The sequence below is a fragment of the Triturus cristatus genome, chromosome 11, assembly GCF_964204655.1.
Source record: "Triturus cristatus chromosome 11, aTriCri1.1, whole genome shotgun sequence".
NCBI classification, from domain to species: Eukaryota; Metazoa; Chordata; class Amphibia; order Caudata; family Salamandridae; genus Triturus; species Triturus cristatus.
In genome coordinates this window covers 1,165,365,296-1,165,391,272 of record NC_140594.1, presented here as the reverse complement: position 1 = coordinate 1,165,391,272, position 25,977 = coordinate 1,165,365,296, and the positions used below count along the sequence as shown (strand labels likewise).

The 25,977-nt window shown below is 43.0% G+C and overlaps 1 protein-coding gene across 1 annotated transcript in view; it reads right to left on the bottom strand.

Annotated features, from left to right (window-relative positions):
- Positions 1–25,977, bottom strand: part of LOC146788644 (putative cation-transporting ATPase 13A4) — a 468,281-nt gene that overhangs the window by 301,808 nt on the left and 140,496 nt on the right. The window contains exon 3 of the mRNA XM_085635854.1: positions 25,567–25,713. Coding sequence (XP_085491980.1) covers positions 25,567–25,713 — 147 coding nt within the window. The remainder of the gene's footprint in view (positions 1–25,566; positions 25,714–25,977) is intronic.

Genomic DNA, 25,977 nt, shown 5'->3' with positions numbered 1-25,977 from the left:
TAGGTAATATATATATATATATATATATATATCAAGCCACAGTGTCCCACGACACAAGCCTGAACCTTGAAGGGCGGCCAGTGCAATCCAGCGTAGGGCTTCTGGATACAAATCCCTACAATACCTCCTTCCGACTACAAAAGAGGTGCACTGACACTTGGTAGAGCAGCGTTTCAAATACTTTAATGGTGAGACAGCACGAAGGTAAGAGGCAGTCAATCCCAACGTTTCTGCTCTGTTCGAGCCTTGATCACGGGAGGCAGTCTCATTTGAACACAACCCACGTGGTTTACCTATTTAACTCTGTGGGCCGTATTTTCACTAAGAGCACGCACAGGGAAAATCTTCAATTCAAAGGTGAATAGCGCAGTCCTTTCATATTGACGAATGACCATAATGCGCAACCACTTCTTGCATTTAATCCATTCCCTGAGCGCTAAAGCCAAGTCCACCAACAAACACAGTTCGTAATTTCAGTCTTCACTCACTGTATTAAAACGTCACTCCAGCCAGCAGAACCGGAAGATTCCTTCTGCTCCCAACTTGCCACAAACAGTGATGCACGTTCAAAGGGGGCAAGCAGGTCAGGCTCCAAACAGTAAATCAAGCCACAGTGTCCCACGACACAAGCCTGAACCTTGAAGGGCGGCCAGTGCAATCCAGCGTAGGGCTTCTGGATACAAATGTCCAGCTAACTATAACATGTGTGAAACCTATGGTTATTTAAGTGAATTTGCAAGGTTTTTTAAATGCTAATTCCTAACTATAACGTGTGTGAAACCTATGGTTTTTTCAGTGAATTTGTACGGTTTTTTAAATGCTAAGTTATGTATTTATTAAATTTTTTTTTTTTCAGGTTTTTCACCGTGCGTGCACCGTGCGCGCTCTGTGGGCACTGGGTGCGCTTTGCGCACCGAGCACTCACGGTTCGCAGTGCGTGCCGTGCACGCGCGGTGCGCGCACCTCGCGATTTAAAAAAATAAAAATGTTTTTTTCTCCCTTGGGGGTCCTTCTGTGACCCCCTGACCAAGGCTAGGGGGTCAGGAACTGTCCACTCTGCCCCCTTTTCACGTTCTCCACCTTTTTTTTTCACCCCCTCAGACTGCGAGAGACAAAATGGCGGCCGACACTTTCGACTGATTCGAATGTTTACCGACATCTAACAACCAATCAGAATTGCGCTCGCGCACGGCAGGGTGCGCGCACCGTGCGCGCACGGTGCGCGCGTATAGATATTGATATGCTTTTAAATGCTATTTTCTCAGGAAATACTGAACAGATTTACACCAGACCTGCAAAAGGCACTTCCTTGACCTTATGGCTACCTCTCTGCCAAATTTCACGTAATTCTGTTCAGCCGTTCCAGCAGTAGCTGCGACTAAAGGTCCTATGGAAAAATGCATAAGGGAAAACGCGTTTTGGGACCCCCCCTTTTTCTCGGCCCCCGCTTGACGAATCCACCCCAAGACTTTCAGGGTAGGAGCTGAACGGAGCGCCCCATTAGTTTTGAAATTTTCGCGAAGATTCGTCAACCGGCGTCAAAGTTATTCAAAATAGAATTTTGAGATTTCCTATGGAAACACGGTCCTAACTATAACTATCTACTGGCGACCGCCAGTAGATAATATATATATATATATATATATATATATATATATATATATATATATATACACGGATATATACAGATACTGTGTTAGTATATGTATGAATAAATTAGGTGAATTAGGTGTTTTGGGAATAACGGTGTAGGTGAGTAAACGGAACTGTGATTGATTCTTTGCATGACTGACTAGGATAAGGGCATGACTGACTAGGATGAGTGGTGGTGTGTGAGTGTCTGTATAGGTGTATGAGTGCATATAATAGTGTTGTATTGATCAGTGACTACATGTATGAATGGTTGTATGGATGAATGAGTGCATGTGTATGTAGACCTAGGAATTAGTGAGTGCGTTTGTAGTAACTGGTATTGGTGTGTCAATGGTTTTGAAAATGGTAGTGTGTATTTTACAATGGGTGTATCAAAGGTTATATTAGGGTTTGAGGAGGTGCATCAGATTGTCACATGGATGATGTCATCAGTGATGTCATCAGTGGTGTCATTTGAATGTCATCAGTGATGGCATCAGTGATGTCACTTATCATGTCATGAATGATATAATATGTGACGTCATCAGCAGTGCTGAGCTAACTATAACGGCGGAATTTCTATGGTTTTGTATAAGTGAAATGTCCAATTAACTATAACGTCCCTGAAACCTATGATTTTTTCAGTGAATTTCAAAGGTTTTTTAAATGCTAATTTGTAACTATAACGTACCTGAAACCTATGGTTTTTTCAGTGAAATTCAAAGGTTTTTTAAATGCTAATTTCTAATTATTTTCTTCTTTAAATTTATAGTTTTGTCAGTGATTTTAAATTATCACTTCATTGTCAACCTAGTGAAAACAGCCAATATCCCCAGTTTTCCAGCAATAGCTTCCACAATTTTTTTTTTGTCACAGAACAACAACTAACGGTAATAATATACAGAGTAGATGTCCCTGTGCAAAAATTAACCCAAAAGCACCAGTTCCCGATATTTTCAACGTGCAGCCAAATCTGGGGTGCGATCCAAAAACAGGGAATAAGCCACGTTTGCAGTAGGTATCTAACATCTGCAATTAACTGGTGCAATTCAGGACGACTACCTAATCACATCTGAAGCGCAACATATGTCATAGAATTACTGATCACGCAGCTCAAACACCCATGAAGGCCACAACACTCACTGCCACCAGCCTCAGGACATCCCCTCCGGTACACCCCCCTCCCTACTACCACAGAGGCAGCGCAGAACAGGACAGCGGACCTTCCAAAAACTGCATGGTCCCTCAGCCACACAATACTTGAATGTTGGTAGATATGGCAAGCAAATATGTGTGAAGAACGCAACTCATCCATCAATAATAATAATGCACACAATACCAAGTGTAGCGGTGATGTGAAGGACAGACCTCACTATACAGATCATAAACCTCTCCATCTGTACATATACTGCTGGTGCTTGTAGTGGTGTGCACAATAGACGCAACCATGTTACCTGAGGCAGTGGGGAAGATCTCGGACATGTAGCTGTGTTGTCCTCCTCTGTTAGCGGAAGTGCAGTGGGCTGGTCCAACGTATGCCACTCCAGCGTAGGAGTATGAATAAATAAGTCAGGGCTCTGGGCGTGGTTCACTTGTGAACTGTGAAGACCAACAAGTGTGCCAGAGCGGTGGGCCTCACCCTGCAACGGGGCTGCCACCATGACCGTGGGTCCCCTCAACACAGGCCCCCTGTAAACCCAGCGGCACAGCACCACAGACTTATGTCTGTACAGACTACTGCCTTCGATCTACACTGTGGACAGCAGGCATCACAGTTTGGATGGAGTAGCGAATGCAGATGATGCAGTCCAGTACGCAAGATACATTGCTCCCAGTGCGGCCCTCTCGGACCACGCATCATTGCAGGGTGCGCACACGCTGAGTGCTTCAGGTGCCACTAACTCAGTGCACCACAAGTCATCGCCACGTGGCCTGATTAAGGCAGAATTCAAAAGACATTGGTCCAAGTGCAGCCTGCCGGACCTCGCATCATCGCAGGATACGTACATGCTGAGCGCCAAAGGTACTACTAACTCAGTGCACCATAAGTCATCGCCACGTGGCCTGATTAAGGCAGAATTCAAAAGACATTGGTCCAAGTGCAGCCTGCCGGACCATGCATCATTGCAGGGTGCGTACACGCTGAGCGCCAAAGTTACTACTAACTCAGTGCACCATAAGTCATCGCCACGTGGCCTTATTAGGGCAGAATTCAATAGACAAAAGACATTGGTCCGAGTGCGGCCCTACCGAACCACGCATCATCGCAGGGTACGTACACGCTGAGCGCCAAAGGTACTACTAACTTAGTGCACCATACGTCATCGCCACGTGGCCTTATTGAGGAAAAAATGAAATAGACAAAAGACATTGGTCCGAGTGTGGCCTTATTAGGTCAGAATTCAATAGACAAAAGACATTGGTCCGAGTGCGGCCCCCCGGACTACGCATCATCGCAGGGTATGTACACGCTCAGTGCCAAAGGTACTACTAACTCAGTGCACCATAAGTCATCACCACATGGCCTTATTGAGGCAGAATTCAATAGACAAAAGACATTGGTCCGAGTGCGGCCCTACCGAACCACGCATCATCGCAGGGTACGTACACGCTGAGTGCCAAAGGTACTACTAACTCAGTGCACCATGAATCATCGCCACGTGGCCTTATAGAGGCAGAATTCAATAGACAAAAGACATTGGGTCGAGTGTGGCGCTCCCCGACCACGCATCATTTTAGGGTACGTACACGCTGAGCGCCAGAGGTACTACTAACTCAGTGCACCATAAGTCATCGCAAGGAAGAGTGAACAGTTTTATGTCAGCAATGAGGCATACTATCACTCGAAAATCACCCAAAAATACTTATAATATAAAAAGAACAGAAGAATCAAAGTACATTAATGATCACAATCCATTGATTTTGAAGATGTGGAATGCAAATATGGACATACAATATGTTGCAGATAACTCAATTGCTGTTTCTCGCTATGTCACATCATATATTACCAAGTCTTAGAAGACAGAATTACAGAAATGTAGGAAGAAATTTCACAGGAGAACACACTTAGCAAAAAATTGTACAGCTTCAGCTTGAAGATGCTTTCACATTGAGAAATTGGATCCTACGAATGTTCCGATCGATAGAAATCTGCAAGTTTATATTCAAAGTCTAGAGGAGTCATCTGGATAAGTTGAGGTCTTGCTGCGGCACAAAATCGAGTTTTAATATAAAGGATATAAAACAAGTTTGTGATGATATAGAGTTACGTTTCTTTGTTAGTCAAGCGAAGTGTACGGAAAATAATAGTTTGATAAGTGTACATGTTGAAGAAGAGATGGAAGATAATACTGATGTGAAGTTTGAAAAAGAAATAACAAAGTGTAAAGTAGTTTCTGCTGAAAATCCCAACTATATTTGTATTTGTACTCGACGTACTCATTATAAATTCAAACTAGGAATGTAGATGTGTTTTTAAATAGTGAAAAGGATAACAATGATAAATAGAAAGAATTTCCTGCTTATCTGTATGTGGAAGCTCGTTTTAGTTACGTACTGTACAATGAATTTGTAAATATTGTTACAATAAATTAGAACAAAACAAAATGCCAGCTAGAGCTGTCCATAATGAGTTGCTATACCTCCTAAACTTACAGATTTAAATACATATAAGGCCATCCTTATACAATCTGTGCACCCATTTCAGGCTATAATTCGTATGCAGCCTAAAACAGGTTAGCTGCCTTCAAAAGATCTATAAAGAGGTTTAACCCCTTCGGTGCTCATGACGGAACGGTTCCGTCATGAGCGTCGGTTGAGCTGTGCTCATGACGGAACCGTTCCGTCATGACCACGCCCGCGCAAGAAACGGTCAGCACCGCGGGGGAATCCGCGCCGCATCGAAGGGGTTAAAAGGAAGAGTTGTGTGTTTACCTTTAGATTTTAAGACAAATGTTGAAACTGTTAGTGTAGAAAGAGACGATACTGAACCTGTAGTCATTCTTCTTAATGGTGTACCCACAAAGAGTCGGAAAATATGGCAAGAGTTAGAACATGTCACGAAAGTCCAAAAGGCTACATTATATCTGGTGCAAAACAATATTTACTATAACATTGTAAATGTAGAAGGAGAAGAAATGACTTTAGAAGATGAAACACATATTTCAAGTGGACAATTCAATAAAAGAAGAAATTTATGAACATTATACTATACATCCTCTTCATTCAAAAGAACTATTGAATTGTTCCAGATGAAAAAAGCAAAACAAACTCCCATGAGTGTTTGGGAAACAAGTTTGGAAGCTTGTTGCTTTCCAAAGCTCTTCCCTACTGAACAAGGTAGATGATATGATGAACGACCAGTTCAGATTCTAGCTTCAGAATACCGTACTTTACAACTGTACTCAGAACAACCAAGATTTCCTCAGTGTATTCCATAAATGTTTCATCTTTTGTTCCATACACCAACACTGCGGTCAGCAGAGCTCACAATTTAAATTGAAACATGATTTATTTATTAGAGAGAATTGTACTCTATGTCCTCGAACTTTGTCAAGAGGAAGTGGCTAAACACATTCCTTGATGTCTGTGCTGACTACTGACTTCGATGTACACTATGATAGCAGGGCTCACAATTCACATTGAGTTGCGATTCTGTGGCTCACCCGCACCACGCATCATCGCTGGCTGCGCAGACGCTAAATGCTTCTGATGCCCCTATCTCAGTGCAGCACAACTCATGCACCCTTTGTGATACGATATTTTGTGTATAATTTCACATCTGCTGTCCTACCTCAGTGTACCACAAGTTATGAACCCTTTACAATAGAATCTTTTCTGTATGATTTCAAATCTGGTACCTGTACCTTAGTGCAGCACAAATTATTGACCCTTTATGATTGAATCTCTGTGTCTGATCCAATGATTACTGTTGTACTTGTTGCCAGCACCAACCATTCCTGGAGGGCTGGCTTACACTCACCCCACACGCATCCACCACAGACATCCCTGGACATGTGACCCTGGTAATAAAAAGGAGTCGAGCGCACGTGCCCGTACCTAGTTCCACTATCTATCTGTGTCTGTGTGTTCATTATGTATGCAACATGCTGCCCCTAGGCCCTACCACATTGCATAGTGCTCTGGACAGCGTATGCAAACATCTTACCTTTGACAGTGGTGTAACTTTGTCTCGGTCATTGTACAAGTACGTACTTAGTGTATAGTGAATTTATGAGTGCGTGAGGATCGTCGCAGTGATTGTATAAGTGCATATGTTGGTGCAACCTGACTCCGACAATGAGCTTGTCTCTAATTGGCTGCCCTCCATGTGCCAAAAACTGAAACTTCAACTTTCCATGGCCCTGTATTGCTACAGCTGCAACACTCCACTAAATGTGCAATAAACATTCATATCCAGACAGATGTCTCATGTCCACCATCTTTCTTGTGTGGAACTATGGATGAATATAGGGTCAGTAATTGCCCGTACCTTCCATGTTGGCCATATTGTTGGGCTTGGCTCCCAAAGTGACACTTTGGCTTTTGCAACCCGGGTGATGGTAGCACTCCAACACACATCCACTCCTTCACATCTGGCATACACCCACACCACACCCATCCGGCACAGGCGTCACAGGACACGTGACCCTACTAACAAAAAAGACTGGGCGCGTGTGCTCTATGCTGTTTTAGAGTTGCTCGCAATGCATGCACCGCGGCCGGTACAGTCACACCGCCATGATGGCCCGTCCTGGTGTTCCGGACACTTGATGTTTTGTGTGCTCTGCTTCCCCGCAGTGTAGGCCTGGGCCCAACAGCAAGGGCCTACCGCCACGGCGTGCCTCACTTCTCAATGAGTTAGTAACACCGTAAGTTCTGAGTGGGTGTACAACCTGAAATTATGATAGGTGAATTAGTATATCCTCTTCATTGGCGATATCAAGACTCAGTACCAAACGTGAGACCTATTAGCTTGCAGAACGGAGCTGCATGATGTGGTCGGTTCCATTGCCGTGAAAACTTGAGCAGTGAGGCCTTGGTGATCAGCGTCAGGCACATACCTCTGGGCGGCGGGAGTGGATGGGGTACCGCAGCCTGAATGCAGAAAGACGGCAGAGCAATTTAGGCATACGCACTTGTATATTCTCTACCACAGCGTCGGATTGGTAACGCAGGCACTGGTGCAATGCCCAAGGAGCCGGTGCCGAGTTCCAACTGTGGGCTGCTTTTTGGAGCAGCCTGGTGGGCAGATTTGGACTTTGTCGCTGTTGTTCGGATACAGCCAGCAGCTCAGTGGGTATCTGAATGGCATTTCTGGTGGCAGATGGGCGTCATTACCTCACATTTAGCAACAGGCAGAGATGTCATTTTCTTTCTCTCGCAGGGCTGCCCATTAATGTATGCATACCTAGCAGGGCAGTGGGCCTGAGCAGAAGTGGCCTCACTTGCTTTTAAGTCACCAGTGTAAACGAATCCGTGCATTTTTTTTCCATCTCCCCACTCCCCCTTTTTTAAATAAAATTTTGGCGAAGCAGTGTTTTGAGGAAAGGCAATATGCAAATGTGGGTTAGTTTTTTTTTTAGCGTGCCCGGGCCGATTTTGAATCCTAAACCAACCCTGCTCTGCCATTACTAATTCTGCACTATCTTTCAGATGTGGGAGCTTTAGAGTTCCACTAGGTCGCGGCACGTGGTTGGAGACAGAGCGATGGCGTAAAGGTAAGCTGTGATGGTTTTGTACACAGTTTGGGCACTCAGTGTCTATCCTCATCTCTTCCTTTCTTTCCCTCACACTCTTTCTATTTCCCTCTTCCTCTTACACTGTTTGTCTCTTTCTCTCTCTCTCTCTTCCTCTCTCTCTGTTTTTCTCTCTCTCACTCTTCCTCTGTTTCTCTTTCTCACACTCTTTCTCTCTCTCTTCCTCTCTCTCACTGTTTCTCTCTCTCTCTTCATCTTTCTGACTCTTTCTCTCTGTCTTCTTTCCATTTTCTTTCTTTTTCTCTCTCTCTTTCTCTCACTCATACTGTTTCTCTCAGTCGTCTGCTCACGCTTTCTTTCTTTCTCTCTCCTTTCCTCTCTCCTTTGATGGATGCATGATGCACAATATTATCTTGCTTTTTATCTAACAGGCTGTGAATCACGAATCAACATTCACCCCCCCAACACCACCAAAGCTGAACACGTGAAAAACCTGCGATGATGCGTGGCCAACCTGAGAGCATGACAAAGTTGCTTTGGCACGTGATGGATCTTCTTACCCACATGTCGGTGGCAGAAGGTGAGCAGAGAGAATTATTTCCGCAGCAGCGGGCAGTCACCTCTGTGCGATGAGAGTGGATAGTGTGCAGCAGTCTGGGCGCACAAGAGCGCACATACACCTCTGAGCAGTTGGAGTGGATGGGGTGCACCAGCCTTACTGCGCGTTAGCGAAACAGAGAATTACGCGTGTGCAGTTGTATGTTCTCTGCAATTAATAATTCTATACTATCTTTCAGATCACTAAACTTGAGGGCTGCACTATCCCCCTGCCCGTGGTTGGAGACACACCGGTGGCACAAAGGTGAGCTGCGAAGATTTTATCCAGTGTCAACACTCCCTCTCCATCTCTTCCTTTCTCTCTCTCACACTTTCTCTCTTTCTCTGTCTCTTCCTCTCTCTCTTATTCTTTCTTTCTCTCTTCCTCTCTCTCACTCTTTCTCTCTCTCCCTCTCTCACTTTCTCTCTCTCTCTTCCTCTCTCTCACACTGTTTCTCTCGTTGTCTTTCTCTCTGTGTCACTCTTTCTCTCTTAGTCTGGCTTCCTCTCTCTCACTCTTTCTCTCTTCCTCTCTCACTTTTTCTCTCTCTCTTCCTCTCTCTCACACTGATTCTCCCTTTCTCTCTTCCTCGTATCTCACTCTTTCTCTCTTTCTCTTTCTTTCTCTGCCTTCCTCTCTCTCACACTGTTTCTCTCTTCCTTGTAGCTCACTCTTTCTCTCTTCCTCTCTCTCACTCGTTCTCTCTCTCTCTTCCTCTCTCTCACGCTTTCTCTCTCTCTCTTCCTCTCTCTCACACTGTTTCTCTTTCTCTGTTCCTTGTATCTTACTCTTTCTCTCTTTCTCTCTCTTACTCTATCTCTCTTTCTCTGTATTCCTCTCTCTCTCAGTCTTTCTTTCTCTGTCTTATTCTCTCTCACTCTTTCTCTCTCTCTCTCTATCTCCTTTGCTGGACGCATGACGCACCATCTTATCTATCGTTTTCTCTTGCAGGCTGTGTATCACAAATGGACCAGCGATGACACACCACGGCTGTACATAGTTTTATTTGTTGTTGTTTTGTTTTAATAAAATGTTTTACATGTAAATCTATACATGACTAAGATTCTTATTTCTCCAACCTCACAAGCATCTTTTTATTAATAGTTTGTAGAGGGACACTTCCGGGCCCAAGAAGGTTGTTGGGGGTATGCTGGTGATGTGGGAAGAGGGTGTGTCACCTACTAATGTGGGGAGACGCAGAGTGAAAGGGGTATCTCTCACAGAAGGAGCTCCGATATGTTTTCAGAAATGCCTCGGCCAGATGCCAGCTGACGGACTGAATCACAAAATGGCTTTTCAATGCTCATATAGTGTGACTTATGAACAGTTCGTACTCAGGCTCGCAGATGAACAACTGCGGCCCGTGTGAAAGGGTTATCTTCCTACTGGTGTCCTGGAGTGGAGGTTGTGCTGCCCGGCGCTCACCTGTTTCTCCTTTATTGTTGATAAATCTTAAACCTTCACTGCGTCCAAATCATTATTACACAGAGCTCCGCTATATTAAATTGCCCCTGGAACCTTTCTTTTATATTTACACTCGATGCAGGGCACAAGATGGCTGCTAACAGTTCCTGGTTTGAAGTGTTAGCAGCCAACCAGAGGATACTTCCTGCTTTGAAGTGTTAGCAGCCAATCAGAGGCAAGCTCATGCTCGGGAGTTAGAAACCGACCATATATATATATATATATATATATATATATATATATATATATATATATATATATATATATATTATCTACAGGCGGTCGCCAGTAGATAGTTATAGTTAGGACCGTGTTTCCATAGGAAATCCGCAACATTCTATTTGGAATAACTTTGGCGCCGGTCGACGAATCCTCGCGAAATTTTCAAAACTAATGGGGCGCTCCGCTCCGCTCCTACCCTGAAAGTCTCGGGGGGATTCGTCAAGCGGGGGCTGAGAAAAAAGGGGGGTCCCAAAACGCGTTTTCCCCATGCATTTTCCCATAGGACCTTTATATATATATATATATATATATATATATATATATATATATATATATATATATATATATATATATATAAGCTCCAAAAATTCCTCCGTTCTCTGGAAGGAAAAAACGGCACTCACGGGGCTTTCATTTCAGCAAGGTTTAATGGTTTAAACCGAATACAAACAGACGCGTTTCAGAATAGATCCCTCTTCAGTGTTTGCATTACGCGTTGTGAGGTGCCATTAAAAAGAGTCACATTGGTTGACCTAGACATAAACAGGGGACTAGCGCATTTCCTTCATGCGCGCCATCTTAGAGTGGTCAATTATGCATGGTTCTTAGAGTACAGTTGGTAAATACAACATATTATACATTTCACATGAAAATTCATCAACATGCTTGATTTTATAATCATAACCTTGCTATGACCAGTCAATTAATTACAATTTTACCGTGTATCGGTCAATTGCACCAAATAAGATGAGCTGCAAATGTCCCTCATTTATCATTATTTAGCCGTGTATCGGCAGATGCTTACAATGTCCCAGGTTCTTCACCAGTCAACATTTCAACGATCAGTGATCACATTAATTTACAAAACTATTGGTTACCCAGATGAACTGTCAATTCTTCCCCACCATTTAACCCATTCGGGGACTTGGATTGGAGATCTATGATATATCGTGATTCGAGTCTTCGCAATTTCAATACCCTGTCTCCTCCCCTTACATCAAATGGGATACAGTCTATGCTAAAATACTGCAACAGGTCCCTGTTGCTATTGTGCTTAAGGGCAAAATGACGTGCCACAGGATAGTTAAAATCTTTTTTTGCAATTGCACGCATATGCTCCAGCACTCTAAGTTTGACACAATGTATTGTGCTCCCTATGTATCTTAGCCCACAGGGACATTTCAGACAATAGGCCGCATGTGTAGTATTACAGGTCATGAATTTCTTGATTTGTTTAGGTGATTTCAGGCCTTTAATCTCATACGTCAACACCCTTTTGCTGTACGCACAGGCCTTACATCTTCCACAAGGGAAAAAGCATTCGGCACCCGCCCGCAAAGAGTGACTCGTATTTTGGTGTATTTGGAGCGACATATATATATATATGTATATATCAAAACCAAACCCGATCTTCTTAAAATCGGACACCGACACAGGAGATATACTTAGCCATCCGGCTAGGGTTTATTCCTTTTAAAGCAACGCGTTTCGGCACAACTGCCTTGCTCACACAAATCAACATTACGAAACACTTTCATTTAAATACAAATCACAGGGTCACATGATCTCTTTAAAAATAGCCACTGAAAACAGACTCACGCTATTTATCTCGTAATGTTAAGGCTTTTCACACAATGCTTCTTAACACAGTGTAGGTCATCTTGGCATAGTGCAACACTCCCTCCTCTCTCAATATATCAACAATCCCAAAATTCATTTTCATTTAAGGATTTTAAATATACAATTATTACAATTATATTAAAAAAACTAATTAATCTCATAGAGGATACCGGGAGTAGGTGATTCTCTAGCCTAAAAGCCCTTACAACATTACACAATAATATATTTACAATCATATCATATATATGTATATATATATATATATATATTTCCTTTAATATCTCAAAAACTACTGAACGGATTTACACCATTTCTACAAAACCGCGCTTTCTGGACCAAGACCTATATCCCTGCCAAATGTCGTTCAGCAGTTTGACCTGTAGCCTTGTCTAAAGTTTCCAATGGAAAATGCATTGAGAAAATACATTTTGACACCCCCCTTTTTTTCAGCCCCCTCTTGACCAATCACCCCTAAACTTTCAAGATAGGAGCTGATCAAAAAAGAGAAACTTTTTGGAAAATTTTGTAAGGAATTGTCAAACGACGCCAAACATGACTGAAGCCCCGAGACTGCAGGGACCCCAGTTGGCCCCCGCATTCCCAGCGAGCCCCTGCTGTTATTTTTAAGAAATGCCCCCGGGACCTAGCCCACCCCGTGGTCTCATTAAAATAAAACACGGGAATCTGCGACTCCAGCGTGAATTGCGCCGATTTGTTTTTTTAAAAAAAATGGTTTTTGGGCCCTGAGGGTCCTTCTGGGACTCCCTGAGCAGGCCTAGGGGGTCAGGGTGTTTCTACCCTGCCCCCTTCTCTTGTTTTCTACCTTTGTTTCTCTGTTTTCTAGCGACTCACTTCTACCGAGCCACAAGATGGCTGCCAACACTTCCTAGTTTGGAGTGTTGGCAGCACATCACAGTGAAGCTCATGCACGGAACTTAGGCTTAGCCCAGATATCGAAACTTTTATTTTTCTAATTTCTCAGCAACTTCTGAACTGATTTACACCATTTAAAAAAAAGGTCACTTTCTGACCCATGCACTACCTTTGTGCGAAATTTGGGGTAATTCCGTTCAGTAGGTTCAGCTGTAACCTTGCACAAAGTTTCCTATGGGAAATTGATTTTTTGACTCTTATTTTTTGAATTTCTCAAAAACTTCTGAACGGATTTACACCATTTAAAAAAAGGTTGCTTTCTGAACCAAGCTCTTCCTTTCTGCCAAATATGGGGTAATTCCGTTCAGCAGTTCAGGCTGTAGCTCGTCGCAAAATTTCCTATGGAAATTAACATGGGGAAAATGTGTTTTGGGACCCTCCTTTTTTCTCAGCCCCCTCTTGATGAATCACCCTCAGACTTTAAAGATGGGAGCTGACCTGGATAGACTTTGTTTTTGGAGATTTTCACAAAGATTCATCAAACAACGCCAAAGTTATTAGCAAATCAAAAAAATAAAATCTTATGGAAACTAGGTTGTAACTATAACTACCTACTGGCGAGATCGCCAGTAGGTAATATATGTATATGTGTGTGTATATATATATATATATCACCCATTTTTGCTTCAGCAAGTTGAGGCCGCTCACCACCGCAGGTTCAAAGAACATCTTTAATTTAAATAAACAGACAGTTTCCGATTCCGTGTTGGAAACCCTCGGCCTGACGCGTTTCAGAGTCTCTCACTCCTTCCTCAGAGGCCATCAGCGCATTCAAGTTCGCTAGTCACTCTGCATATATATTTTTTTTTTGTTTTGTTTTGTTTCAACATGTAATCTATTTTACTTCATATGTTAAGTACCATAAGGATTTCCTGAGTCAGATTGAAGGAATTGCATGGAAATCAGATTTCCTAATGATAGCGTTTGATATCTTTATGTTATGTTAATTGATTTTTGTATAGCGCGTAATCACCGGCAGGTCTCTTAGCGCTTTAGAGAGAGGGCCAAAGGTTAATAGAACGGTTATATAACATCGCACGGAAAGGGGGTTAAACTGTGTCCAAAGCCTCCCTAAACAGCACCGTTTTGAGCTGTTTCCTGAAGGGGAGGAGTGCGGGTTCCTTTGCGAAGGTGATCAGGCAATTGGTTCCATAGTTGTGGGAGTAGGACGGAGAATGCTCTTCCCCCTTTGGATGTGGTATTGCACCATGGAAGGGCCAGGTGGCAGGCCTTGGATGACCGCAATATGCAACCCGGGACGTAGTTCTCAAGGCGTTTTTTAATGCAGACTGTGGCTTGGCCGTAGATAACTTTATGGGCAATGCAGAGACCCTTAAATTTTGCTCTTTGCTTGATGGGGAGACAGTGCAACTTGCACATCAGAGGGGTGGCGTGAGTCCATCTAGGCAGCCTAAAAATCAATCTAGCTGCGTCGTTCAGTGCCACCTGCAATTTGTTGATACGTTTCTGGGGAAGCCGATGAATAACCACACCTGGATTTTAACATCCATTGATGCGTGCCTCACACTTTCCTTTAAAAAAGTGAACAATCATTGACCTTCTGCCCTATGGTTCTCAGAAAGGTTAAAAACAGAGAAAACCAAATGCAAAGCACTAAAAAGACGCTAGAGGAAGGACTATGCGCCCAAATCCAAACTTGCATACACATTAGCTAAAAGGGACTACAATTCCCTCTGCGACACTGCCCAAGCTGAATATGTGAGTAACACCATCACGTCGGTACATAACATCCCTAATGCCCGGTTTAAATTAGTCAAAGATCTTTTGGGTGCAGTTTGCCAACCCATCCCCCTGTGCTCACCGAAGCTCGATGCACGGATTTAGCTAAATTTGTAACCGCTAAAGTGGGAAAAATCTACTCATAACTGAATGTAGTGACAACCAATGTGGTGCAGCAAACTCAGAACTCTCCCCTTACACTGGGTTGTTTTGCCCCACCGGCGTACCAGACCGCCGTACCTGCTAATACTCTAGAAATTTGGCTGCCTCTGGATACCATCTCTTTCAAATGCACATTAACTAACCTTAAATCCGGCTCTCCCAGAGATCCTCTTCCCATCCCATGGAGGTGCTTAATGCATCTCTGCAGGAAGCAGTTGTTCCATCTGAATGGAAACATGCCATGGTTCTCCCACTCCTGAAAAAAGCCAATGCTGATCGACCAGAACTATTTAATTTTCGCCCGATCTCCTTACTTCCAGCTTTTTCTAAAAAATACTACAAAAACATACTAATCAGCAATTGACGCATTTTGTTGGCTCCCAAAAAATTTTACATGCATTACAGTCTGGCTTTAGAGCTGGGTTCTCTACGGAAACCACTCTTTTGGGAGTTACAGAAACTTTGTGTCACAACCTTGATATGGGTGAAACTGTGGCACTCTTACTTCTTGATTTGAGTGCTGTCTTCGACACTGTGTCACACACTGCCCTAGTAAAAGCTTTACAATCTCTGGGCGTTGTCGGGACAGCACTCAAATGGCTCACTGATTTTCTGACTGATCGTACTTGTCAGGTCTTTTCCCCGTCAGCCAGCTCTAAGTCCCATGATTCTCCTCATGGAGTACCGCAAGGATCTATTCTCAGCCCTTTACGGTTCAATATCTACGTCAGACCTCTGGCTACAATTGCCGAAGATGCTGGGTTGTCTATTTTTTCCAATGCTGATGACACCCAGCTAATCTTCTCCCGTTCCACCAAAGAGGCATTTAAGTCATCTTCTCTTCCGGTAGGGCTGCAAAAATAGCAGGTTGGATACATGCCAACTTGCTAAAACATAACGGCGGAAAAACAGAAGTACTAATTTTTGGCAACAATAAAGATCTCTGGGTCCCCCAGCATTGACCTCCTCAAATGGTTGCTCTTCCCCAACCTGTGTAACTAGCCGGCACTCTAGGCATAATCATTGATGACCAGCTATCAATGAGGCAGCAAGCAGTCAAGGTCGCCTCAACCTGCTTCACCATCCTAAAGTGGCTGAAAAAAATCCTTGGGATGTTGCCTGGTCCCACGCAAAGGACAGTAGTCCAGGCTCTTATTACTCAAATGGAACTTAGGTGTTTTTGATGGGCCATCTACAACCTGATGGGCCATCCTGGGCAGGATGGAGGGAGGGGCTGACACTTACACCTAAATGGGATGGGTTCTGTCCCCAAAGCTTTCTTTAAAGTTTCTCCCACTTCAAAGGCACAACTGGACCTCTGACACCACCACCTCAGTACACTTCTGGACCTGTGACTACTCTGCCAGGAAGAAGAGCTGCTGTGCTGATGAAAGGACTGCCACTCTGCTGGACTGCTGCTTTGCTGGATTTCTGACATGTTGTGCATTTGTCTTGCTGTGCTACCCTGCAACCTGCTGCTCTCCTGCCGGGGTGAGAAGAACTGGACTTGCAACACTTGAGCCCAGAGTAACTCCAAGGGCATTCTGGCTTGCCTCCTGTACTAGGACTCAGGGACACATAGTTTTCCAACCCTCCTGTTCCAACCCTTGGACATGCTTGTGAGTCTGCCTTAAATCTGGAGGTAAGGCTTCTTCTGTAAAAAACGAGGACATTTGAGCTCTTCACTCTTGTGATTTTATTTTAAAATCAGAGTCATCATCATTTGTTTGAATCACATAATCATCTGGTGTACAGTACATTAACAAATTTAATTTGAAAAGCAAGTCGCATCCTAACAGATTAACTAAACCCATCTTACTGATGAAAAACTCATGATTATCTGTTAATCGGCCAATTTGTACTGGTACATTAGCTGACAACTCAGTTGTTTGTTTATTAGATATACCAACAACATGGACTTCTTTTCCTGAAAGGATTGGGTTGGGAACCTCCAACTGTGTAACAGTGGAGTGGGAAATACCTGTATCAATGAAAAATAATACTGGATGGCCATTCACTTCTTCTTCCACAAATGGGTCATTCTAGTCTACTTCTGGGATTGCACCGAGCATGCAATCCATTTGTCCCTCATGCATCATATTGTGAAACTCTGTCCTGTAGGCACTCCGTGTGAACCTGAAATTTGTGATTAACAATCATTTATCACTGGAAATTGTTGCTGAATTTGTTAATTCTGTTGAAAGAAGATAGGACAGGGCAGCTGACTGCATCATCCCATTTTGTGCCATCTGATTCATATTCTGCTACATTTGGGGAACATTTATGACTCATTCTGAAACTATTTGAATTAATTCTCCAATTGTGTTTCCAATGGCCTGTCCTCCCACTTATGTGGCAAGGACAGTTCCTCATTTGAACCTTATTAATATTCTCACTGGGTATATTGTTCATAAATCCTCTCCTTATGCCGCAAACATTTTCTCCTTGCACAAACTGTGCCCCATTGCCTTGTACTACATCCAGGGCCAATGAAATTATGCAATAGTGCGGCAATGGTGATTCACACATGATTATAGATTTGACACACTTGCCACAAAATCCATCATCTGCCACTTAATCCACAGATTTTAACAAAAACAAATTGTTTCTACCTCAAACAGTTCAAAAGTTACTAAACATGCAGAGACATGTGTTGCCACAAAGTGTAAGGCCCTTTGCAAAGATTGAATGGCATTGCTTATTGCTGTATTTGAGTATTAAACGGGTTCTAATGAATTGCAGCCAATGCCCATACAGTGTTACCAAGTATAAAAATGACAGAATAATGAAATAATAATTTTACAAAATATGCTGCATAATGCTGCATAATGTAACTTTTCTTGCCGCATAATTTACTTAACCCCGTACATAATTTGGCCTCTCTTGCTGCATAATTCCAGTGGTCATAACTACACCCTCAACAGGACCAAACTGAGTACCGAGGTCAGGACCAGACTCCTGAAAGTCACCTTGACCAGGACAAGCCTTCTGGAAAAAAGTCTTATGAGCCATCATTAATTTTTCCTTTGTTGATTTCTTCTTAATATTACAGCAATCGCGACAATAGTTTTCATTGGCCTAGATCTCAATCACAGATATGGAATTTCAACACATCACAATCTGCTGAATATGCAAACTAATTTCTGGACTCAATCCCAACAAAGAAGCTGAAATGAATTCCTCCTACATCAATGTACCATCTATAAATCTGCATGAAACTCTCATATTATGCAACAATTTACTAATTTCAACAGTTTTTCAAAAGTTTCCTTTTAGTGCAGAAATTTTCATAATGTTAAGCACAAAATTTGATTAAATCAACATTATCTTACAATGCACCTTTGCGTGGTTGTGTACCTCAGAATTAAATAAATACATAAAGAGATAAATAATGTCTTTGGCCACCTATGCTCATTAATGCCTGGGTCCATTGATTGTCTTTATTCCATGAGGTGACTGTTGGGCAATAATGAAGCCACTGAGACTTATTGTGTGGGACAATGATGACCAAATCTGCTAGCGTCTATTGAGGCTCATTAGTGTCTGAGGTAATTTATGTTTCCGATTGCCTGTGACTAGGGAGGCTCATTACTTGTTGATCATACTGTTGATACGTACTACTTTGGGACACTACTGCTCATTACTGCCTGGGGGCCATTGTTGCTCAATAATGCTGGGAACATTAAACCTGATTGTTTCATGGAGCTGATACTGTTCCAATATATATTTTTAAACCTTTGTGCCGCTGAGGCACAGTAATGCTCAGTTCCTATCCCCTCGGGCCTTTTCTCATTATTAAGCCCTCAGGACATTGATTTTTATTACAGACCAGGACATTTAATGCTCATTAAGGCATGTAACCATTGATGCCCATTGCAGATTGGGATCTTTGATTATCAATACTGCTCACTTCCAGTATGGGTCATTCCTGCCTTGAGCCATTAGTATTAATTGCTTCCTAAGTCATTAATATCTCAGCCCAGTGAGGCTCATTGTTTTCTATGGTTATTGATGTTCATTACTGTCTGTGGCAATTGAAACTCAAACAAAGACTCAAAATGCAATGGAAATACTTATTTACGGTTTACTTCACAAAAAGCCTGGAAATTCACTAGTTAGGATAATAACTTAACCTTACCCTCACCCCTCATGAATGTGAAAGGTTGAATACATATGTGAGTTCAAGTGTTAGAGGGGACGCTGTTACCGCTGTTGCTGCTGCTCTGATGGTCCGTTGGGGGACTCAAAGCCCCAGAAGTATTCACTCCCAGAAGGGAGGGGCTACACTTGCGCTCCTAAGAGCTACTGTCATCCCGCAGCACGGGACACGCGCGTACTGCGTCCGTCAGCACCAGGAAGAGGCAGGGCAGGGCCACCCCTCTTGGCTTTAAACTGTAAGTACTGTACGTTAACTTGGTGTGCCCTCTCCCATTTACCAAGCTCCCCCATTTCTTTACTGCACTGACCAGGGCTTGGTTTCGCACTAAGCACACAAACCCGACCAAGCCATGGGCAAAAGAAAGGCTTTTGATAAAAATCAGGGCGCATGTAACTCAAAGAAAATTCCAAGACATGCTGCCGACAATTGCACCCTCGCTGAAATTGGCAAACTTATTGAGGAAGTGGAGGACTTGCTTGCCCCCCCAACCAAAGTCTAAAGGGAAAATCCACCAAGGGAAGGCCTCAAATGGGCTTAGGAAGGCCAAGGGGGGGGGGGGGAGACCCAAAGCACCAAAAAACCATTGTTACCTACCTTGATAAATTGCCAGTAACCTCTCCAGATATTACCTTAATCACAAGCCCGCATGTCCTAGGCTCGCCACCTGCAAATGGTCCCCATCCCTTGTTAACAGCAGCACAATCAAAAGGGAAGGAGGAGCGTATATATGCAAGTGTGGAACGACTACACTGTGCTAGGAAGTCTTGAGACTATGGATAATAACCTCTCTCAATTGCTAGGGGACCAAGACAGTGTGGAGACCTGTATAACCAAAGATCCTGTTGTCATAGATGACCAATTAGTAGCATTAAGGAATGAAATCAACTCACTAAGGCAGACTATGGAAAGGATGGCCAAACTATTAACAGCTAAGCTAGACACCCTTACTGACTTAGTCACACAGAAACAATCCATTGAGCCTGGTCCCGGGTTTGGTCCCTCTCCGAGGCCAAAGACCATGACTGACAATCAAATTGGAGAGCCGCCTTACCTTGTGAACCATAATTCCCATAATTGGACCACGAGGGAAAGATTGCCGGAACATTCCCCCTTAGCACCAGTTCGTCCTCTGTTGCATGAACCAAATCTTGATTTTAACTAGAGTGGCCGATAGGACTTCTGGACTATACCCAATGCCTATGGGGTCTTACAAACCTTATGTGGGAAACCATAATTACAGCCATCCAAAGGGGTTCACCATGGAGGGAAGGCGGGTGGCTCCAATTGCCTTTAGGCCAGATAAAATCCCCTGGCGTGAGCAGCCGTACACAAACCCTAATTGGGTAGATGCAAACTTTAGCCCCTTTGTAATAACCAAGGAAAGTGTACCCAATAAGGTATCCATTGATGCTAGATGTGGCAAACCCTTTGACCTTTATTTGATTAACACCCCTAAAAATCAAGGTTTACACCAGGAAAGTTACGAGTCATTGGTAAATAAGGTTATACATTGGATATGGTTTAAAAGAGGTTGCAGATCTATCATTAGGGAGGACATATGCAATGTCAAACGGTTTTGCACTGACAACAAACAGTGGGATCACATCGGTGTGACCTTTAAGGATATGGACCTAGCAGATGGACTACTTGTACTAGAACTACGCTTTAATTCTCCCACTGATACTTACATAAGGCTCAAGCTCAATTCCCAAACACTACCAAAGTCCATAAAAGAGGGGCAACATAAGCATAGGAAATCTAGTAGTCTCATGAACACCTCTGACATTGATTGACTCAGAAATGATACCTCGGATTCCCTTGTAGCTCTAGAACCACAGCAATCACCGATTGATAAAAGGAATTTTTCGACGACACTTCCCATTGATAACCTCGCAGTAAGTGAAAGGGTCATTGCCACCAAAAATATCACAGATACCCCTTTAAAAAAATAGGGTGAACAAATTGGGTTCATCTGGAGGTCCATTATAACTTCTAACTCATGTAGCCTAAATTTGCTTTCTAGGAACATTGTGGGATTAAATTCAAACTTAATGACCCAGAGTGGAATACTTTCATTGACACACACCACATCATACTTCTCCAAGAGACATGGGCCACTAATCCTATTCCTCGACCAGGTTTACAAACTTTTTGTGAGAATGCAATTCCTGCCCAGGCAGGACGCCCATCAGGTGCCCTATTAACATGGCTACGTCTTGACTTGTTTCCCACAACAAGACTAGTTTCAGCTAGCTTTAGTGATGTATTAGCAATGGAAATCCAACTCTCGACCCAAACAGGCCCAAGATACATAGCATTGGTTAACGTATATATTAGTTCTGTTCCCCCAAATACCCAATCTCCTATAGTGGAGAAGGAAGATGCCCTGATGGGACAGTTTAACCGTAAAGCTCTAGTGATTGTAGCAGGTGATATCAACATCCGAAAACCAACAAACGTTGGGCAGAATTTTACAGAAATCCCAAGCGGGATGGTCACAAGAACTTCCATGTCACCCCTTCCTGGTTCTAAAGGAACCAACATTACTAAAGTAGGAGCCCAAATTGTCGACCTGATACTAGACCATGGACTAAGAGTGGTTAATGGGAACACTAAGTCAGACCGTCACCCTTGCACAACTTTTAAAAGAGGCTTTAGCATTTCACAAATCGATTATATCTTCCTGGACACTGAGTTATGGGCACACCTGCATGATATAAAGTTGGTCCCCAGACCGGATAGTGACCACCAAGCCCTAAGTGTATCCTTCTCCATGGTTGCTTTTGCTGACACAAAATTAGATCAAGAAGTGACCTTCTTGCCCATGGTCCCTACATCTAACCTAAGAAATATTAAATGGGCAGCAATGGAGATGGACACAAAGCAAATGACACACCTATATAATCTTTTTGGGTGGAAATTCTTTCAGGTAGACTTTGCAGACATAGGTAACCTCAACTTTACCATTATACATTCAGAACTGATGGGCACATTAAGATTGTGCTTTAAGAACCAAAAAAGAGGGGCTTTCCAAAAGAAAACCCCCTCCTGGCATTCAAAATCTTGTGGTTTAGATAAATCCCTCTTTTAATGTACAATTAAAAAGGGACAAAGAGCTGAAATCACAAAGGCCAGAAAAAAAGTAGAAATCCACATTAGAAAAGGCCAAAAGAGACTGGGAGGAGGATCAGTTGTTACCTATGGCAGATGCCCTAGAGATGGGAGACCACAAGACCTTCTGGACACTAATTGCTGTTAACTCCTCTAGTGCTAACCATCTGGAGCTAACTATACAACCTGATCTATGGGTCTCACATTTTAGTGGCTTGTATAAAGGCAAGTTAAACCAGAAAAATCCAACAAGGAGCCATGAGTGACCCAATGGGAATTTCAATTCACGACATGTATAGTAGATCTGATTTATCAAAATGTAATCTTACCTTTACTATTGATGAAACCCACTAAGCAGTTAAGCAAATGAAAAAAGAAAAGGCACCTGGGATGGATGGTATACCAGGTGATCTCTTCTTCTCTCAACCGGACATCTGGGTACCATACCTGAACGCTGTATGTAATAGTATCCTAAAAGGTAATTCCATTCCATCTACATGACATGGAGCAATTATCATACCCATCCACAAAAGGGAGAAAGATCAAACCCCTTAAACTACCGCCCTATCAGCCTCTTGGATAACACCGGAAAAAAAATCTGTAGGCAGGTGTTGTTCAAACTTAACTATTGGATAGATGAGACCAACATCCTAGAAGAGGCACATGCTGGGTTTAGACCTAAGATTAGCACACTGGACCAGGTCCTCCACTTCAAGGTCATATCTTGGAAATATGTCACCTTGAAACATGTCCGTCTATATGTCTACTTTATAGACATAAGGGTGGCATTCGACCTGGTCCCAAGCGAAACACTATGGGAGGTACTGGATGGGTATGTTATTCCCCCAGACCTACTGAGGATTCTGAGAGTCTTACATACAAGCACCTATGCTAAGGTCAGGTGGAATACCACAGGGGACCTGTCAGAAAGATTTGAGATCAATCAAGAGGATAGACAAGGGTGTGTTCTCGCCCCAACCTATTTAGCCTCTACATTAATGGAGCAGTAAGTAGACTGATGAACTGTGTTCTTGACGCCCCTAAATTAGGAAGTGTGCTAACGCCTATTTTGATGTTTGCGGATGACACCCTGCTAATTTCACGCACCCCAATGGGGCCGCAAGCACAACTAAATGCCTTTGTCTCCTTCTGCGAGGAAAGAGGTCTTGAGCTTAATTACTCAAAGTCCAAAGTCATGACCATTAACCCTCAGAGATCATACTGAGGCAACGTGCATATAGAGGGGGTCTGCCTCAAAAAAGTTCCATACTTTGACCCTCGAATTGAAACCCTCTGCCATAGTGAAAAACTACAGGGCTGCCTCAGGAGGCACTCTGTCTCTGGTCCTTTCCATGTATAGATCAACAGCTTTAGCATCAGCGACTTATGGAGCTGAGATATGGAGCCATGTCCAAGCAGAAGTGTTGACAAGAACTAAAAACAAGTTTATAACGGGTATCTTTAATCTGCCCCCAGGTTTCCCTATCACCCAACTAAGATTTGATCTACCCCTCAACCCTATACACCAAGTGGCTCAACTCAAACCCCTATTAATCTAGATAAGACTTTGGTCCACTATGGAACTAGCAACATACAGGGACTGTGTGAAAGAGCTAATGTCCCTCGATAAGAACTTGAGTACACCCTGGCTGAAGGCTATAAAAGTGTTATCCCACAGAATAGGCATGGCTAACTTATGGAACACCCGGGGGCAAATCACCAAAAGTGACATCCCGTGGAGTGACAACCCGGTTCTGGGAGGAAATCATATTGCAAACCTGGAAAGTACACCAGGAAAATATCACTACCGGCCAGTTCCTCCTCCACAAATGCTCCCAGCCCAGAGCCCTACATGGACCATATGTATCCACGCCAGTCCAAGTGTTTATATGTCCAATTCAGGTGTGTAATGCTGCCCCTGAGAACTCACACTACGAAATGGGACAGGGTACCCTCAAATACCAAGCTCTGCCCAAATTGCCCTACCATCGCGAAAACTGGCAAACACTTTATGTTCTTCTGCCCACAATACAGAAATACGCGCAAGAAATGGCTGAAAGCAGTATTAAACTCTAAGGGTGTGAGACATTGGAGGGAAGCACTAAGGCTCCTTAAGAGCAACACTAGGGAATTACTCGCACTGGCAGTTTCACGTTATCTGCTTTGTGCTTGGAATCAGAGTAAGAAGGTTATAGACAACGCGCCTCCCAGGATAGCCAGCTCGTAGCAAAAGGCATAGTAGGCTTACATAGCATCCTATCACCCCATACGTGCTAATTCACTAATGTCGACATTGGGGATATTGCTACCTTCACGGCCCGTCCATTAACCTATTTTAACTACATATGAACTTTTTCTCCTATGAAGAATACCTGTTCAATAGGACTGTCTTCATGGTGTTGGGTCTAGTAGGTCTGTTTTATCTATTATACATTCATTTTAATCATTTATGATTTATAATATAACCCAATGTAAATAGGATGTTGTATGATGCTTGTTATTGAAACAGATTGGAATTGTTTATATATATGTATATGTGTGTGAGACTTACAATGATTCACTGTGTTTATGAACTGAGGAATGGAATGAATTGCTAAATATGCAAACATTTATTTGGCAGCACAAGTGCTATTATTCAGTGATAGTCAAGACTTTATCAATAGTTGTTTGTGTAGCCTGATACCGGCACATCTTACATCATTCAATGATTCTTAAATGAATGTATACATTTGTAGTTGGTGTGTCTTTCCTTTTATGGTTTTAGGGTGAGGTTCCATTCACCTCAATGTTACATAGATCTTTAGGGATGTTATTGAACATTTATTGCAGTATTTATTGTGTGACGTTATAAAGAGTGTATGCTGTTGGTGAGAGTTAAGGTTATGTTTACTAAACACATGCATTTCACGTATTTTTTATTTTTTTTATTGTAATTACAATTCCCTCCCTTTAATCATAAGTAAATTTCTGCTAAGGTTTACTCGGGGATTGCTCAGAACTCATTTTGATAAAATAATGCGGTAATTCCGCATGCGGAATAACCAATAATGCAGCATAAGGTGTGTGTTACGGCAACATGTATCAAGTGCAAGCTGCCATGTGTATTGTATCAGGGATTATTGGAGCACTCGTAATGAGTCCTTTAGTATGGACGACTGTACTTCTAGTACACCCCCAGAATGCAGCTGACGTGATAGTGCTGATGGTGAGGATACTGAAGGTTATACCTTGTGCTCTGGCTTCATGATGGCTCGGTTGATGATGGCGTTCTTGTCAGCCGCAATGAGATAGTCTCTCTTCCCCCTCGATGGGCTCATGAGTGCAGGCAGGTAGATCCATCTCACCTTCTTCATGGAGTAGGTTTTAAAGTCGTCCTAGAGAGAGATGTCACAGGAGAGTCAGTCCAAGGTCAATGGACAGCAGAGGAGGAAGTAAACTCATAGCTATAGTTTTCTATAGTTTCATTCAATCATTCAGCTCCTACCCTTGACTGGATTAAACACCTAACTGCTCTGAACTGCACACCTAATGTCATAGACTCTGCCAAATCTTTAGGTATCACCTTAGATAAACACCTAAACATGGAAGCACACATCAGTGATACCACAAGGGGAGCCAATTTCCTACTCAACACACTG